This window comes from Lasiosphaeria miniovina, assembly GCF_030549165.1.
Source record: "Lasiosphaeria miniovina strain SMH2392-1A chromosome Unknown B0T26scaffold_2, whole genome shotgun sequence".
NCBI lineage: Eukaryota > Fungi > Ascomycota > Sordariomycetes > Sordariales > Lasiosphaeriaceae > Lasiosphaeria > Lasiosphaeria miniovina.
Genome location: NW_026848221.1, coordinates 953,478 through 969,289, shown reverse-complemented (window position 1 = coordinate 969,289; position 15,812 = coordinate 953,478). Strand labels below are relative to the sequence as shown.

General features: G+C 55.0%; 8 protein-coding genes across 8 annotated transcripts; 5 read left to right on the top strand and 3 right to left on the bottom strand.

Annotated features, from left to right (window-relative positions):
• Positions 1-43: 43 nt before the first annotated feature.
• Positions 44-1,306, top strand: B0T26DRAFT_637810 (mitochondrial carrier domain-containing protein; the record flags this gene model as incomplete). Its single annotated transcript, XM_060436962.1, has 2 exons — positions 44-407; positions 483-1,306. 2 exons carry the CDS (start codon positions 44-46, stop codon positions 1,304-1,306), a joined length of 1,188 nt encoding a protein of 395 aa, XP_060299852.1.
• A 479-nt stretch (positions 1,307-1,785) lies between these two features.
• B0T26DRAFT_111413 (uncharacterized protein) lies at positions 1,786-3,205 on the top strand. Its single transcript, XM_060433281.1, has 4 exons — positions 1,786-2,280; positions 2,462-2,534; positions 2,715-2,754; positions 2,987-3,205. The coding sequence occupies exons 1-4, from the start codon at positions 2,009-2,011 to the stop codon at positions 3,022-3,024; spliced, it is 423 nt and encodes a 140-aa protein (XP_060299851.1). The 5' UTR covers positions 1,786-2,008; the 3' UTR covers positions 3,025-3,205.
• A 2,009-nt stretch (positions 3,206-5,214) lies between these two features.
• B0T26DRAFT_597176 (thioredoxin-like protein) lies at positions 5,215-6,131 on the bottom strand (the record flags this gene model as incomplete). Its single annotated transcript, XM_060435637.1, has 2 exons — positions 5,215-5,510; positions 5,789-6,131. Coding segments are annotated over 2 exons (639 nt in total), but the record flags the coding sequence as incomplete, so codon positions are not given.
• Positions 6,132-7,542: 1,411 nt separating this feature from the next.
• B0T26DRAFT_111313 (NADH-ubiquinone oxidoreductase 21.3 kDa subunit) lies at positions 7,543-8,687 on the top strand. The gene is made up of 3 exons (XM_060433280.1): positions 7,543-7,788; positions 7,951-8,465; positions 8,522-8,687. The coding sequence occupies exons 1-3, from the start codon at positions 7,735-7,737 to the stop codon at positions 8,544-8,546; spliced, it is 594 nt and encodes a 197-aa protein (XP_060299849.1). The 5' UTR covers positions 7,543-7,734; the 3' UTR covers positions 8,547-8,687.
• Positions 8,688-8,828: 141 nt separating this feature from the next.
• Positions 8,829-9,383, bottom strand: B0T26DRAFT_640197 (DUF1715 domain-containing protein; the record flags this gene model as incomplete). Its single annotated transcript, XM_060437210.1, has 2 exons — positions 8,829-9,089; positions 9,129-9,383. The coding sequence occupies 2 exons, from the start codon at positions 9,381-9,383 to the stop codon at positions 8,829-8,831; spliced, it is 516 nt and encodes a 171-aa protein (XP_060299848.1).
• Positions 9,384-9,620: 237 nt separating this feature from the next.
• Positions 9,621-12,584, top strand: B0T26DRAFT_111225 (tRNA synthetases class I (M)-domain-containing protein). The gene is made up of 7 exons (XM_060433279.1): positions 9,621-10,059; positions 10,131-10,154; positions 10,348-10,628; positions 10,742-10,773; positions 10,867-11,284; positions 11,341-11,571; positions 11,625-12,584. Exons 1-7 carry the CDS (start codon positions 9,894-9,896, stop codon positions 12,417-12,419), a joined length of 1,947 nt encoding a protein of 648 aa, XP_060299847.1. The 5' UTR covers positions 9,621-9,893; the 3' UTR covers positions 12,420-12,584.
• Positions 12,585-12,748: 164 nt separating this feature from the next.
• Positions 12,749-13,737, bottom strand: B0T26DRAFT_638285 (uncharacterized protein; the record flags this gene model as incomplete). The annotated part of the gene is made up of 2 exons (XM_060437021.1): positions 12,749-13,545; positions 13,686-13,737. The coding sequence occupies 2 exons, from the start codon at positions 13,735-13,737 to the stop codon at positions 12,749-12,751; spliced, it is 849 nt and encodes a 282-aa protein (XP_060299846.1).
• Positions 13,738-14,530: 793 nt separating this feature from the next.
• B0T26DRAFT_638708 (N-terminal acetyltransferase A complex catalytic subunit ard1) lies at positions 14,531-15,406 on the top strand (the record flags this gene model as incomplete). The annotated part of the gene is made up of 3 exons (XM_060437065.1): positions 14,531-14,843; positions 14,904-15,091; positions 15,188-15,406. 3 exons carry the CDS (start codon positions 14,531-14,533, stop codon positions 15,404-15,406), a joined length of 720 nt encoding a protein of 239 aa, XP_060299845.1.
• Between the last annotated feature and the right edge of the window lie 406 nt (positions 15,407-15,812).

The following is a 15,812-nucleotide window of genomic DNA, read 5'->3' as shown; positions in this document are numbered from 1 at the left end:
TCCCAGAGGCGCAACCCCCGCGGGAGCGCCACCCCCCGAGACAATGCTCGACCCGAACCGCCTCACGCTTGTCGAGCGCTGGGCCATCAATGCCTCTGATTCCCAGTTCAATGCGCTCTCTGGCGCAATAGGAGGCTTCACGTCAGGTGTCGTCACGTGCCCGCTGGACGTGATCAAGACCAAGCTACAGGCCCAAGGGGGCTTTTCCGCAGCTGAAAAGGGCCTGCGAGGGGGGCAGGCCAAGGTTTACGAGGGCTTGCTCGGCACGGGGAGGGTAATATGGAAGGAGGAGGGTCTGCGTGGAATGTACAGAGGTCTTGGTCCCATAATATTAGGGTATCTACCGACCTGGGCTGTGTGGTTCACCATCTACAACAAGAGCAAGATATGGCTGGGACAATATCAGCGTAGGTGCCGGCTCGACTCTCCCCGTCCCTACTAAGAGGAACATGATAGCCGGGTGCTAACTTGAATTTGTCCAGAAAACTCGTTTGTGGTCAACTTCTGGTCGTCCATCATAGCTGGTGCCAGCAGTACTATCGCCACAAACCCGATATGGGTCATCAAAACTAGGTTAATGTCACAGTCAGGCCGTCACAGCAGACAAAAAATTTTCTTGCATCCTAAAGGCTCCAACACACCAACGTCCCGGCCAACCCTCCACGCGCCGTGGCACTACAGGTCGACACTGGATGCGGCACGCAAAATGTATAGCTCCGAGGGCATCCTCTCGTTCTACTCGGGCCTTACGCCGGCCCTCCTCGGCCTCACTCACGTTGCGGTCCAGTTTCCCGCGTACGAATATCTCAAACTAAAGTTCACAGGGAGGGCCATGGGGGTAGCGCCCATTGCCGGCCAAGACGAAAAGGCGCACTGGTTTGGCATCTTGTCGGCCTCTATTCTTTCCAAAATCCTCGCCAGCAGCGCCACATACCCTCACGAGGTGATCCGCACACGGCTGCAGACGCAGCGACGGCCAATACCTGGCCAAGAGTACATGCAGGGTCTTGGAGGGGCCGCGGCCGAGCAGGGCTCCCAAGGGGGGCCATCCCAGCCGCAAGAACAAGTCCAGAAGCAACAACGCCAGACGCCGAAGTATAGGGGCGTCGTCATGACCTTCCGCACCATCCTCCATGAGGAGGGCTGGAGGGCTTTCTACGCGGGCATGGGCACCAACATGATGCGGGCCGTGCCGGCGGCGACAGTCACCATGCTCACATATGAGTATGCAATGCGACAGCTCAACCAAACGCGAGCCCGCGGCCAGGAGAAGCTACAGTACCAACTCGAGCACCCGAATTTCTGAGGCGCAGCATAGAGAATGGCAGGGATTATTCCTCGCACATTGCGTGTTTCTACTTTAGACGTCGTTCCACCGCCCGCCAATACCAGCATGCGTTTCAAGACATGGTTGATTGGCTGTTTGGCGCGATGGGGATCTCGGCAAATGCCGGCTGGTCTCTTGGCCGTGGGGCGATTGACATGTGGTCGGGGGGATACAGGCACGGCAGATATACCCCGAGACTCTGCGCGGAAAGAGTAGGGAGCACCGGCATGAACATAATATCGAGGGGTTGAAGGGCTGTCGTGTGTGTTCCGAGTACTAGGTCAGGTGCTTTGTGCGATGCGATACCCCAAAGCTATTCGAGGTTGTTGGTTTCAAGGCATAGCGCACCAGGTAGACAGGCAGCAAAGTACCTTATTTAGTTGGTTTTTGCGTACGGCGTTAGCCAGAAAGGCGGGCAAGCAAGCACACAAGCAAAACATCTTCGTTGATACATCCGTAGATCTATCTCCCTTGTGGGAATTCTCATTGCAGTGTTGTGAGCACTGTCAGGGGATCGACTGGCGGGTGATGCCGTCGCACATTTGACTTGGTGAGTGGATATTGTAAAAATTAGCCAATATATTGTAAGAATTGGAACAAAATAAAGAGATGCATTAGGAATTTAGGATAGTACTTAGTTGGTTATTCATCATTCGGTGTTGCAATACCATACAGCGTTGTATGTATGGACGTAATAATCCAAGCCTGGAAGCCGAGGCGCCAAACAGCCCCCCAGAATGTAAATGCTCAGGTTGGGCACCCATTCAACGCCCCGGACTTATACCCCATCACACCGCACCACCCCAACCAATCGATCAGACAGATACCTACCTGCACCACCGAGCTTGCATCTTGTCGAAACAGCACATACCCTTAAGTATACATGTGTCCAGCCCGCGCGTGCAGACTAGTAAAGGAGGAGAGCAATGGCCGGGCCTAGTGTCAATCCACGGGTATGTAATTATGTTCTGTTTTTCTTTCTTCTAATGAAAGGCGCCTACCGACGTGATCCAAGGACACAGCCCAACTCTTTGAAACGCAACTATCACGATATACATATTTATATATATATATATACAATGAGTGGATGTTTTCCTTCTTTTGTCACTGTGCTAACCCTGTGCCTGCCTTCTTGGCCCGGCGCAATATCTATTTAGAAACTTGTTGCGCCGCTGGCGGCGTTCACTATGGCCTGCGTGCTTCTTGCGTGAGTGAGAGCTGCCTGGCTTGGTTGCTATTTTGCAAAGCCCCCGTTACGTCATGTCACATCGTCGTCCGTTTCCCTTCATGAAACATGCGCGCGTGTGTGTCTGTGTGTGTGTGATGTGTTTAGTATCTGGTATCTAACGTTGAAGCGGGCTGTTCGGCTCCCTGCGTGCCTATCTAGGTACACGCGCTCGTCTATCAATGCTGCAAGATACAATGCGGTGAGTCTGTATCTACCTATCCTACCTACCTCGTATTTTCGCTCGGCACTCCGCTCGCATCACTTGCTGCTGCGGGTGTCGCCTGTGTCTGGCGCGCGTGTAAGATGGAGAAGGATGCGTGCTACCTGGATGAAGGTTTCTAAGGACAAAAGGAGAAGAGCTCGGAGGGGGTTTTGAAACAATTCCAGCCTTTATCAACCCTCCGCTTGCAACTCACTAACAGCCAATGCAGAAGATGAGCCGCGAGGCCCAGCAGCAGCAACAGCGTGACGCCCGGGAGAGAGGTGGCAGTGGCAAGGGCGAGTGAGACGGGGCACATGTAACGAGACAGAGAGCTTGCTTCGCGTGAAGACAATCACGGCCGTGACGCTTGGCGGACTGTCCAGCTGTATGTTGGAGTCACACGGGCGTTTTGTCTTGTTTGAGGGCACAAGGACAGGGCAAGGCAAAGCAAGGGGGGTGGAAATGCAATCGAGTGCAACCCGACTTGGGGGTTTGGAGACGAAACCCAGTCCGTAAGCTATAACTCTTATCATTACTCTCTTCTCCCTCTTCATCTGTTTTTATTTGCTTTGTAATTATAGACCCGGGGAGTTTCTGCAATACATCTTTGACTTGGGTGTTCTACAGTCTAATCCCTGAATGTTTGTTCGCGGGAGACTTTTCAAAATTCGAAAGGCTTTAATACCTTAGGGCTCGCCCTGAAGGCCCTTCGCCGAGGGAGGAAATAGCTTGAAGAACCCCTATTATAAAATTAATCTTGTCATGACTGGAAGATGTGTGCAAGACCCTTTCGTCAATTGCAGCATTCTTGTTCTATTTGTACTCGGGCCGGCCGATTGAGTTTGACACCACGGCATGGCGTGAGTCTTCTCGGTGTACGTGTCATCGGCAAATCTATGGTTGTGCCGAACCTTGACAGCTCCGGCCGTTCAAAGTTCGGGTGTGTGGAGCGGAGCGGCCGGCATGTGATGCGCCAGTTGTAGCCGGATCCGAGAACCTTCTATGTTGGACTTGTGCTTCGTGCTTCTGCTGGGTATTGGTTTTTTTTTCGTGCCTAACTGCAATCTATATATCGCATAGAATTAATCTTAGAGGCTTTTTCTCTATCTGGTATATTTGCTCCTTATTCTTCTCGAAGTATTTAGGTAGGAAGGAGGTATCACGCAAATAAATATTTAGGGATTGTGTGATGTCATGGGTTGGATTTCTCCCAGTTCAAAGATGAATAAGAGCCCGCAACTGTGTCTTTGCGCTATTTTATGAAGCCGGCCTATGAGAATCCCTCCTTGTTTCGCAAAGAAAGACAGAATTTACAAATACAAGAAACAGTAAACTCATAATCCCGAGAGAAGAAAGAAGATAAACAAAAGGGCAGGGTACTCCAATAGACCTACATCTATGCCGCAGCACTCGGGACTACAGCTGCATAACTCCGCCAAGAGGACGAGTAAACACTAAAATGGACTAGAAGCAAAGCTAGAAGGAAAAAATGCATCAACATCTCATGGCTAAAGCTACCAACTGCTACCTACAATACGACTAATTGATTCTACTGCCTAGAACACCTCGTAGTGTAGCAGCAGCAGTAGTGCGCAAAGGCGTTAGCAAAGCAAAAAAGGAGAAAGAGCTCTAAAAAAATAGGACACAAAAGCTGCCATGTTTTTACCCCACGCCTTCTTGAAAAGCGATACAAGGGCCGAAAGAAAGAATTACAAAACGACCAAAGACGGAAAAGAGAAACAAACCAATAACGAAATGGCAAAATGTACATTTACACAGCTTTGTGCTGCCAGTGATTCAAGAGACAGAAGCAAAAACAACAGCTAGGCAAGATTAAAAACCAAGGAAAAGCCCGTCCATCTTCCGACCCGACAAAAGAGAAACAAAAAAAGACACATGGCATGAAACAAGAACAGCATAGCCACGTTATCCCCCCTCCCCGCGGCATAACAACACAGACAACATGACTTCAGTTCATTTTTGCTCTCATTCATTTTTCACTCATTTTTTGTTGTTTTCTCTTTTTTACTCTTCCATCTTGTCAGCATCTACCTTCTTTTCCGCCTCTGTCTCGGCCTCTGCGGCAGCCGGCTTGGCCTCGCCGTTGGGCCCATCGGTAGTGGTGATGGGAACGATGGCAGAGGTGGCGGCGGCGGTAGCAAGAGTGGGAAAAGTAGGAGAGGTAGCATCAGCAGCGGGCTTCTTGTCGGCGGCGACGTCCTTCTCCTTCTCCGCCTCTACCGCGGGAACCGCAGCAAGCTCCAACTTGGGCTCCTCGGGCTTGAGCTCCTCTTTCTTCTCCTCTTCGGCAGCCTTGTCCTCGGTCTTTTTCTCTGCAGCAACGACAGTAGCACCAGTCAGGGCAGGGGCATCAACAACGGGAGGGGCAGCAGGGGCGTCATTCGCGGCGGCGGCAGCAGCGGGAGCCTCATCGGCCGTCTCGGTAGCAGAGGCAGCGACCAGGTCCCGCACGACTGTCACAGTGTGTTCGGGGCCGCCGGCTTCCGAGGCGAGGACCTTGCCGGCCTTGTCGACGACGAAGACGCCGCGGGTGGTGCCCTTGGGGACCTTCTTGAGGCCGATGGCGGCGATGAGGGTGGCGGCCGTGTCGCACAGCAGCGGATAAGGCAGCTTCTGCTTCTCCTTGAAGGTCGTGTTGCTCTTGGGCGAGTCGTTGGACAGGCCGTAGATGGCGAGCCCGCCCTCGGTCAGATCAGTGTACGAGTCCCGGAACAGACACGCCTGTCTAGTGCCTGAGAGGAGAGGTCAAGTTAGCATGTCGATATTTATTTTGGCATGTATGAAAGTGAAAGCTGAGTGAAATGATATGTGGTAACATTTCATTGTTCAATACTGAGATAATGGCCGGAAGGGGTCGTGAGTGAGGGAGGAGGGAGATTGGTTGCGGCATGCCCATTGAGGTGAGATGACTAAGCAACCCATACCACCACCTCATACATGCTTTGGGCGATATACATGAACAACATTGGATGGTAAATCCGGACTGAATAAAGGAGGATGCGACACTTACATCCGGGAGTCGAGGCTTTGGGATACGTGAAAAGCACGACACCAGCCTTGCTCTCGTCAACGAGGGCCTTCAGCGTGGTCTTGGCGCCGTCATTGGTCTCAATCTCGCCACCAAATCCATCGAGCGAGATGACATCGCCGGCCGCTGGGGGGCCGGCAGGAGCGGCGGCGGGGGCCGGTTTAGGAGCGGCCGCGCCATTGGCGGCAGCGGCGGCGGCCTTGGACGTCTTTCCCTTGACGACCTCCTTAACCTTGGCGGCAGCTTTTGCGACCTTGGACTGCTTCTTGGCGGGCGGCTCCGGCGGCGGCGGCGGGGCCTTGCGCTTGCGCAGCTCAACAGGCATTGCGAAAGGAGGGCTGGGGGCGCGGAACTCTAGATGTGTTGCGCGCGGTTTTTTATATGTGTTGTGAGCTTCGCCGGCAACTGGCAAGGGCTAGAAGGCTGTTATAGACGTGATGAGGGGAGCAAGCACGGTGATAGGCGGCAGTAGAGCGAAGCTAAAGAAAGGCTTAGAGAAACCGACTTTCGGCGTCGCAAACGTTAGGCAACCGCGGAAACACTGGATATGGGACGGCCAGTTGGTGCGGCGGTGCCGAAATCGATGGAACAAAACAGTAAAACAGATAAGGTGAAGAACTTGGGCTGACGCTGGGGAGGTAGGTAGGTAAACAGGACGTCAAGCTGGTTGCGCAAGCAGCCAACCAATCATAGCATGCGGCGACGCTCGAGACGAGGCCAGGTCAGGGGTGGCTTAGGGTTCTGCGGCGGCAGAGAGGCACGAACGGGGAGACGGGGGTAAAGAACAGAAGTCCGTGGGAGGGACACCAGCAGCTGTGTGTATGGACATACCGTGTGCTGTATTGCATGCCCATACGGTGCGTGCCATAATACACAAGCCAACCCGCTACACTACCGACCGGCCTGCACGGCTGTTGGAGTCGGGTGCCGTGCCTTCTTCAATGGACGGAGCTGGATGCATGTGTTAGAGCTGCGACAGCGACGCAACGAACGGTGGAGGGTTAAAAGGGCGGAATGTAGTATACACTAAGTGCCTTAGCTATGGACCTTACCTATAGCTAAAGTCCAGACCAGAAAGAGGTAGGTTTCGTGTCAAGCTCCATCTCAGCATTACCTTTACTAGTACGGAGAGTATACACTTGTTTTCCATGCCTTGGCCGCGAGGGAAGCTCTCCAGCCGTCCCCGCGCCGAGTATGTAATGCGTACCTGCACTGTGCGGTATAGCAACTGCAGGACATGACGGCACCTGGGCAAAACGAGAGATTTTATATCCGAAGCTCGCTCCGAAGGCCAGCAATTGGGCCATCTGCCGCCTGGGAGCGAGGAGGAGGGGAACGTGCAATCAGGCAAGGAAACCAACCCAATTTGCCCCAAACCAAACCCTGATGAGAGCTTGCCTCAGCTCCAGGTCGCTCCTGCCGCTTCCAATGCTCGTATACTGTATTTGTATTTGTAGCTGTAATCTGTGTCACAGCACGTACAATACCCACACGGTGCTGTGCTTTCCGGTTCCTGCTCCTTCTCTGTTCCTTCGACCACCAACTCTCGGCCAACAGCACGCGCCGATGTCATGCAGTCATGTGAGATGGTGCAATTGTCGGCATCCCAAACAGGGTTAATCGTTTCCGGAGCCAGAAGGAAAATGGCGTCGATTATTATTGACGACGTTGCAGTACTGTGTTGACGGGCATGTGGTCCCGGCCAACCCTGTTACGCAGTGCTAGGCCAAAAGTAATAATAGAAAATACCGGAAGTAGGGAGCTGGCCCACCCCCGGCTTTCTGCTTAAGTGAATCAACCTCGACCCGGCTAAACTCCGGCCCCCAAGCTGTGCAAGGCATCAAGGAGCAGTCTTGCCTCCATCACCAATTGACAGGGCATGTCTGAACCTTGAACCTCGTCGCCCTCATCCCATATTGGTCGCCACCATGGCCTCGAAAGTCGCAGCGAAAGCTGCTAGCGGCGTCATGAGCATTACCAAGGTAAGCCCATCAAGCTAAAATGACTCAATGGCTCGATGCCCTGTCAAAGTCGTTGGTCGGTGTCGCGATATTTGCCCGCCTCGACCGACGGGCTACAGCATTGCACCGTCCCGATCTGCAAACGTATCTTCCAGCTCCGAATCTGACATTGGCGCCCCATAGAAACACACACTCCAGTCGGAAGGAGTCTGGGAACGCGTCCGCCGTGCCTTCGCCCTCGACCCGAACCGCTCGTCGGGCGTGCCGCTCAACCCTCACAACCGCAACCCGAGCCCCGGCAGCAATGACCCACTGGAGTACACGGACCCCGTTACGCTCCCGGCCGGCGACATTGCCGACAACCCGTACTGGAAGCGCGACGCGCGCCGCAACTACCCGCGCCCGAGCATCGTCGGGCAGGCCCAGCAGGTCGCTCTGCTCACCGTCGGAAGCGCCGCGGCGCCGCGCGTGGAGCTGATCGGCGAGGCGGGCAGCAAGGCCCTGGTGGCTGCCGAGGAGACGGGCAGGGAGGCTGGCGGTCTGGCCGCGTACCTGGAGAAGAGCGGCGCCGAGGCCGCTGTGCGCTTCCTGGAACTGTCCGGCGGCCTGCCGCCCCTTCCCAGCGGGCAGAGCTTGGCGAGCGGCAAGTGGGATGTGCACAAGTACAGACTAAACGAGGAGCAGTCATATTCGGAAGAGTAAGATTTAAGAGCCCACAGCTGTGCCAGAAATACGACGCTAACGAACTGCACAGCTACCCGTGTAGAACATTTTCTTGAAAGGCCCAGCTCGGATTCAGAGGTATAGACGAGGCGTCGGAAGCGTAGTCACTGTACATAAATAATGGGCTGGCACGAGGGAATCCGCCACGTTAAAAGACACCGGCAGCTCATCCCTTCTCTTTCGTCTCTTTCCCCGTACTCTTGAACCTCTGTGGAGAAGCTGTTTGACAAATGGCCGGCTGCGAATGACAGTGATCTCACAGGTGCCGGGTACGCGATTTAGATGGTGTTGCTAATTAATATGGATACCACTCCAGACTTGAGTTTGTGGATGACCCTTCAGATGCTGTTGGTTCGTTCGGTTTTTGGTTTGCCGGAGCTTGCGGTCTCTTGGAGCCTGTTCCTGTCCCCTCCCCCGACCATCTTCTCGATTATCTTTGCCTTTCCATGGGCTCTCTTTAACCTGTCATCAAAGTCGTTGACTGCTTCATCTGTGTTTTCTGTCGATAAGCTCTCGGCTTCGACGAGGGCGTACAGAGTGGTGATGTGCTTCTCCAGCCTCGGGTTTCTTGGGAGGGGCGGGAGTTGCCGGCTCTTAGTCTCGCGGTCCGGCGTCTCATCCGGAGTATTGGCGGCGACTTCGTCCTGTGCGGGCTTGCTTGCTGCCTTCTCTGTGGCGCCCATGCCGCTTGTCCTGGGCAGCTGGTTTGCCCAAACTATAGCCCTGCCGTACAACGTGCCGCTCTCGACAAACTTTAGGAACCCCTTCTCGAGGCCCAGTGAGCGCCCCTCTGCTCTCCCAGCCCGGATGCCGTCTGCCTGGCCCTCTTTGTAGCCTTCTTGGTAGAACTGCTCTTCCAGGTTGAGAACGTCGTCAAAGGGGTCCTCAGCCATTCTGCGTCTCTTGTGAGTCAGAGTATTGACAGCTTGTTGAGTAACTAGGTTATGACAACAGGATTTTAGCTTTTATTCTGGTTAGCTTTTCTCTGAGCAAATTCCTGCCTGCTATGGCTGGGCTGAATTGGGAGCTCGGAGCTGCTGGAACTGGAATAACGGGCTTTGGCGGGGTCAGGTTTTGATAGAATCGCGGGGCCAGATTTTTTGTGACCCCGCATTAACACCCAAACCCCCCGATCGCAAACTGCATTGACAGTGGAGGGAGGCACAGTGCGATGACTCAACCGGACCACCTCTTTCCTTGAATGCCCAGACCTGCGAGTATATGAGCAATTGAGGTGTGTACTCTGCCCAGATTTCGTGGTTTGGTGTTGCGCAGTACTGACTCCCCATCCGACTGACTAGACCTTGAGTTTCGTTGGTGGCTCCCTCGACATCTATATATCTAACCTCTGGCTGCGACTATCCTCGCCCTTCCTCTGTTATCGACTCTCTCCCGTCGCAACAATGGTGTCAAACCCAATCCTTCCCATACCGGGGAAGGAGAATATTCTTATTACGTCGGCTCTGCCCTACGTCAACAATGTGCCTCACTTGGGCAACATCATCGGGAGCACCCTGAGCGCCGATGTTTTCAGTCGGTTCAGCAAGCTGCGCAATCGCCCAACACTCTGTAAGTCTGAACTTTTACTTTTTGAGTTTGAGCTCTCTGACCTCCTTGATCCGCTAACACAAAGCTTCTAGTCATCTGCGGGACGGACGAGTATGGTATGTGCCCGATATTTCCATGCCCCTGAGCAATCAACATGGCATTGGACGGGGAGGGGAGTGTCCCCTAGCAACTCCACACCCTGGCCACTTCTCGACTGCTCTACGCATTTCCAACGATCTATACAGTATATATAAAGAGGGAAAAGGAACCGATGGCGGGATTGGGATTGCTGACCCCGAACCTCTGCAGGTACTGCGACAGAGACGCGCGCGCTCGAGGCGGGCGTCACCCCGCAGGCGCTCTGCGACGAGTATCACCTCAAGCACAAGGCCGTCTACGACTGGTTCGACATCGCGTTCGACTACTTTGGGCGGACCACAACAGAGAAGCAGACCGAGATCGTCCAAGACGCCTTCCTCAAGCTGCATTCCAAGGGGTTCTTGGAGGAGAGAACCACGACGCAGCCGTTCTGCGAAAAGCACGACGGCTTTCTCGCTGATCGCTTCGTTGAAGGGACGTGCCCGCGCCCTGTACGTAATATACTAGAAATGCACCTCCTTGTTATCTACAGGGGTGTCTGCCATCAATTTGCCCTTCACCCTTCTCTTCTGTGCTGGGCGCAAGCTGACTCCTGAATCCGTAGGGCTGTGGATATGAGGATGCTCGTGGAGACCAGTAAGAAAATGCACCGTAACCGTGTTGCCGGCATAGTCTAGCTTCTTGGTTTCTGAAGTAGGAGTGAATTTTTCTAATCTAACATTTCTTTAGATGCGACAAGTGCGGCAACCTCTTAGACCCCTTTGAGCTCATCAACCCAAGATGTAAGCTTGATGGAGCGACGCCAGTGCCCAGAGACACAGCCCACTTCTTCCTGCGACTGGACAAGCTACAGGGCGATATCGAGAAATGGTTTGAGAATGCCTCCAAGGACGGGAACTGGTCCTCCAACGGAGTTGCCATCACAAAGGCCTGGCTTGACTCGGGCCTGGAGGGCCGCTCCATCACACGCGACATGAAATGGGGTGTTCCCGTGCCGGTGCCTGGCTTCGAGAAGAAGGTCATTTACGTGTGGTTTGATGCCTGCTTTGGGTATCCATCCATCACTGCGAACTATACCGACCAGTGGGAGAAATGGTGGAAGAACCCCGATGAGGTGGACCTCTACCAGTTCATGGGCAAAGACAATGTAGGTCCTACAACCAATGCCCATATTCCTTGGACTAACACTGACCTAAACAATAGGTACCATTCCACACCGTCATTTGGCCTGGCTCCGTCATCGGCGCCGACAATGACGAGTGGACCCTTCTCCATACACTCTCAACATCCGAATACCTCAACTATGAGAACACAAAGTTCAGCAAGTCGAGAGGCGTCGGTGTGTTTGGTGATGGCGCGAAAGAGACTGGTATCGGGCCCTCTGTTTGGCGCTACTATCTCCTGTCCAACCGCCCAGAGTCTAGCGACACTCAAGTAAGCACCCGTCTATTTTTGCTTTCAGAGTCTCATGGCTGACCTTTCGACAGTTCGAGTGGAACGGGTTTGCAGCCAGCAACAACAATGAGCTCCTTGCCAATCTGGGCAACTTTGTCAACCGCGTAATCAAGTTCGTAAATGCGAAGCTGGACGGCGCAGTCCCCGAGTTCTCGTCTTCATATACGGATGAAAGCTTCGACTTCCCCGGCTGGATTGCCGGTGTCAAAACGCTCCTTGCCGAGTACAACAAGGAGATGGAGACGGTGCACCTGCGTGCTGGTCTCAAGAAGATGATGGAGATTTCTTCCCAGGGGAACCTTCTCCTGCAGTATAGGTTGGATAACGCAAACCTGGCCTCGCATCCGGAACGCACCAAGACGGTCATTGGCCTTGCCCTCAATCTCTCGGCTCTTTTGGCCTCCCTTTGCTCTCCGTACATGCCAGGAACTGGCGAGGCCATTGTTCGCCAGCTGAACACGGATCTCAAGTTCATTCCCGACACGTGGGAACCCGAGGCGTTGAAGCCTGGTCATAAGCTAGGCAAGGCCGAGTACTTGTTCCAGCGGATAGACGATAAGAAGATTGCCGAGTGGAAGGAGAAGTACGGAGGCACCCAGGCTAGCCGGGCTGCCGAGGAGGCGGCAAAGGAAGCATTAAAGAAGAAGAAGCAAGAGGACAAGGACAAGAAGAAGGCCAAGAAGGCGGCTAAGAAGGCGTCTGAGGCAGATGAGAGCGTCCCTGCAGGACTTGCGGCCCAGGTCGGCGGTTCTGCTGACGCTCTGAAGACTGCAGCCACAGAGGATGTCAAGCAGCTGCCGATCCGGGAGAAGCCGGTGGAGAAGTGACGGGTATGCTGAGAGAGGGTGCCGATGTCAATGTTTCTTAATTTTCGTCGTAGGCGGATACGGTGTTGGGGTAAGGTCTTGGGAATGAGTGAAATGGCAACGGGCTATGTTCGACAAAAGCAAATTGGATAGTCGGGTTCACGGCGGGACTCCTTTTAGGTGACGCTTCAACCTCGAACGATGTCGCCCGAGATAGAGAACACGTAGTAGAGCGCCTTGACGTAGGGTAGTAGATAGATGCATTCTAGTTTCCCAGTTTTCTAACGGTTTTTGTAGAGAATAGACGAGGACTATTGTTCTACGCACGCCGTCCGTCTGAGAGAGCAGGATTAGTGCAGCATCATCATGCCTCCGTTGGCACACACGACCTGGCCGGTGCACCACGCGGCGTCGGGGGTGCACAGCATGCCGACGATGCCGGCGATCTCGGACGTGTGAGCCAGGCGGCCACCGCCCTCCTTGGCCTCCTCAATGACTTCCGGGCTGTCGACGCCCGGGCGCGGGGCCATGCTCGGGGTGTGCATGATCCAGCCCTTGATGCCGGCCAGGAACTCGGGAGAGTTGCTCGCGTACAGCGGGCCCTCGACGGGGCCCGGGTTGATGGCGTTGACGGTCGCCCGCTCCGCCAGCTCACGCGCCCACGTCCGCGTCATGGCCTCGAGCGCCGCCTTGGTGCCCCCGTACACCGTCTGCCCCACGAACCCCGCCGACGACGACACCGACGAGATGTTGACCACCCGCCCCGTCCGGTTCCGCGGCAGGAACGGCTCCACAGCCTGTGTCACCAGCAGCGGCCCTAGCACGTTGACCCGGTACGTCTCGCTGAACTCGTGCGCCGTGATTGCAGGCAGCGGCGCGTTGAGCGCGATGCCGGCGTTGTTGACCAAGATGTCGATCTGGAACTCTGATGTTGGTGAGGCAAAGGATTCGCGCGCAAACGCGACGATCGCCGAAGCCCCCTCGGCCGTGCCCACGTCGGCCTGCACGCCGACGGCGCGGATCCCGTGCGCCGAGGCCAGCTCGGCGCAGAACGTCGCCGTCAAGGCCGCAGAGGACGCCGACGCGTGGTTTAGTACGAGGTTGCACCCCTTACTCGCGAGGTTCGACGCGATGGCGGCGCCGATTCCTAGGACGAGAGGGAAAATATTGAGGGTTAGTTTAACTGGGGGATGAGATAACTGTTGATGAGACTTGGGGAGAAAAGGGGGGGGGGGGGCGCGAAAAGGGGGATGAGGTTGGGAAAGGGAAACAAGGGGGGGCAAATACCTCGAGAGCCTCCAGTTATTATTCCAAACTTTCCTTCAAGTGGGCGAGACATGGTGAGGTGTTTGGGATGTGATGCCTCCACTCCGAGTTCTGCCTAGGTGTGGTTTGTGATAGTGTATGTATGGAGGGGTAATTAGGATTAGGGGTGAAGTTGTCACAAATCGGAGTCAATCAAAGAACAGAAGGAAGAGAAGAAGAAGTCAATTGAGAACCAGGACAACAGCCCTCTCACATATATATACACCTGTAGGCGGATGCGTATCTGTCGCCACGTTGACGGCTCTCTGGACAGCGTGCGGATTCGTTGTTAGGTAGGTCATTTGCCTCGTAGTTGGAGATCCCCGCATCGACGCTCCGCCCTCAGGGCCCGGCGATGTCAGGCAGACGCCTAGCTCCCGCCCATGCTGCCACGCCATTTGTGCGGCTATAGCAGTGTGGCTCCAGCACCCCCCACCAATACCCTGCGGGGGCAAGCTCGAATCAATTACGGCGCGGCGGTCCAACGCAGAAATCCCACCGGCCCACTCACCAACGGCCTAATTCGAGCTTCCATTCTTACATCGCCATCAGTCACCCAATCCGATCCGGCAGCTGTACCCTGCGCATACATCTCTTCTCGCAATAGACTTTCTTGAAAGATCCGAGGCGTCGTGCTCTGCTCGAGCAGCTGTCAGGATCTCTCTCTAGACGCAGCTCTCTGCCGGAAGCAAAGCAAGCACCAGCGGCACCGGCCCGTGTCACGACAAACGAGACTAAACAAGCAATCAAGACCGCATCCTCCGAGAGCCAAAAAAAAAAGGAGAGATAATTGAAACCGCGAAAGACAAGACACCAGACCGCCCACCATGGACATCCGCTTGCTGCGCCCGTCGGACATCCCGCTGATCCAGCACGCCAACCTCGAGAACCTGCCCGAGAACTACTTCCTCAAGTACTACCTGTACCACGCCCTGTCGTGGCCGCAGCTGTCGTACGTGGCCGTCGACGTGGCGCGGCCGCCCAAGACGCCCTACGACTACCCCAAGATCGTGGGCTACGTGTTGGCAAAGATGGACGAGGAGCCGGCGGACGGCGTGCAGCACGGCCACATAACCAGCTTGTCCGTCATGCGCACGCACCGCCGGCTGGGCATTGCCGAGAAGCTGATGCGCCAGAGCCGTACGTTTTCTTTCTTTCTCTACTTCAAACCCCGACGATAAAAACTCATGGCATCTACAGAGCTCGCCATGGTGGAAACGTTTGGCGCGCAGTACGTGTCGCTGCACGTGCGCGTGTCCAACCAGGCGGCCATCCACCTGTACCGCGACACGCTGCGCTTCCAGACGGAGAAGACCGAGGCTAAGTACTACGCCGACGGCGAGGACGCCTACTGCATGAAGCTGGACCTGGCGTCGATCCGCGAGCAGGTACGCGAGGCGGCGGCGGCTGAGGCCGGCGAGCAGCAGGAGAAGCAGAGCAGTGACGACGCGGCGAGGAAAACGGAGGGCGGTGACGAGGGAGAGGCGACGGATGAGGCGAAAAAGAAGACCAACGGGCACGGCGGCGGTGATGGTGACGGCGGGCACGAGGACGAGGGCGAGGCTGTTGGCGACGTCGGGAGGGATCCCGCCGCCAAGAAGGGTAAGGGTGCTGCTGGCGCCGACAGTAAAGTCAAGGTCAAGGTCGGGAGGGCGCTCGGCGTGGGTGAGCTGGTCGAGAGGGTTGTCCCGAAGCAGTCATGACGGCGTTGTTGCGTGTTTGCTCTTTTTTTGTGAAAAAGAAAAGAAATTGATCTCTTCTCCTTGTTGGGGGGGGGGCTGCGAAATATTGAAAGCGCTTTTAGACCCTCTAGAGAGACAAAAAGGGCAACGTCTGCGTCTGAGGCCAGAGACGGAGACTTGGTGGGTGGGGATCTAAGTTATTAGACGAGTTCTAGGGAGCTATTGCTATAACGTAGACAAAATATATCTCACAGGGGTCGGTCGTAAAAGTTGCAAGCTGAGCTGGGCTGAGCTGAACTGCTGAGGATCGTCGTGCATGCCGTAGTGGCTCTGCAACTAGTGCCATTGCCTAGGTACTAGGTCGCGAATAGAATGCCCCTATGATTTGTGATGCGCAGAGTAGAGAATGGCCGGGCAACAATGTCGT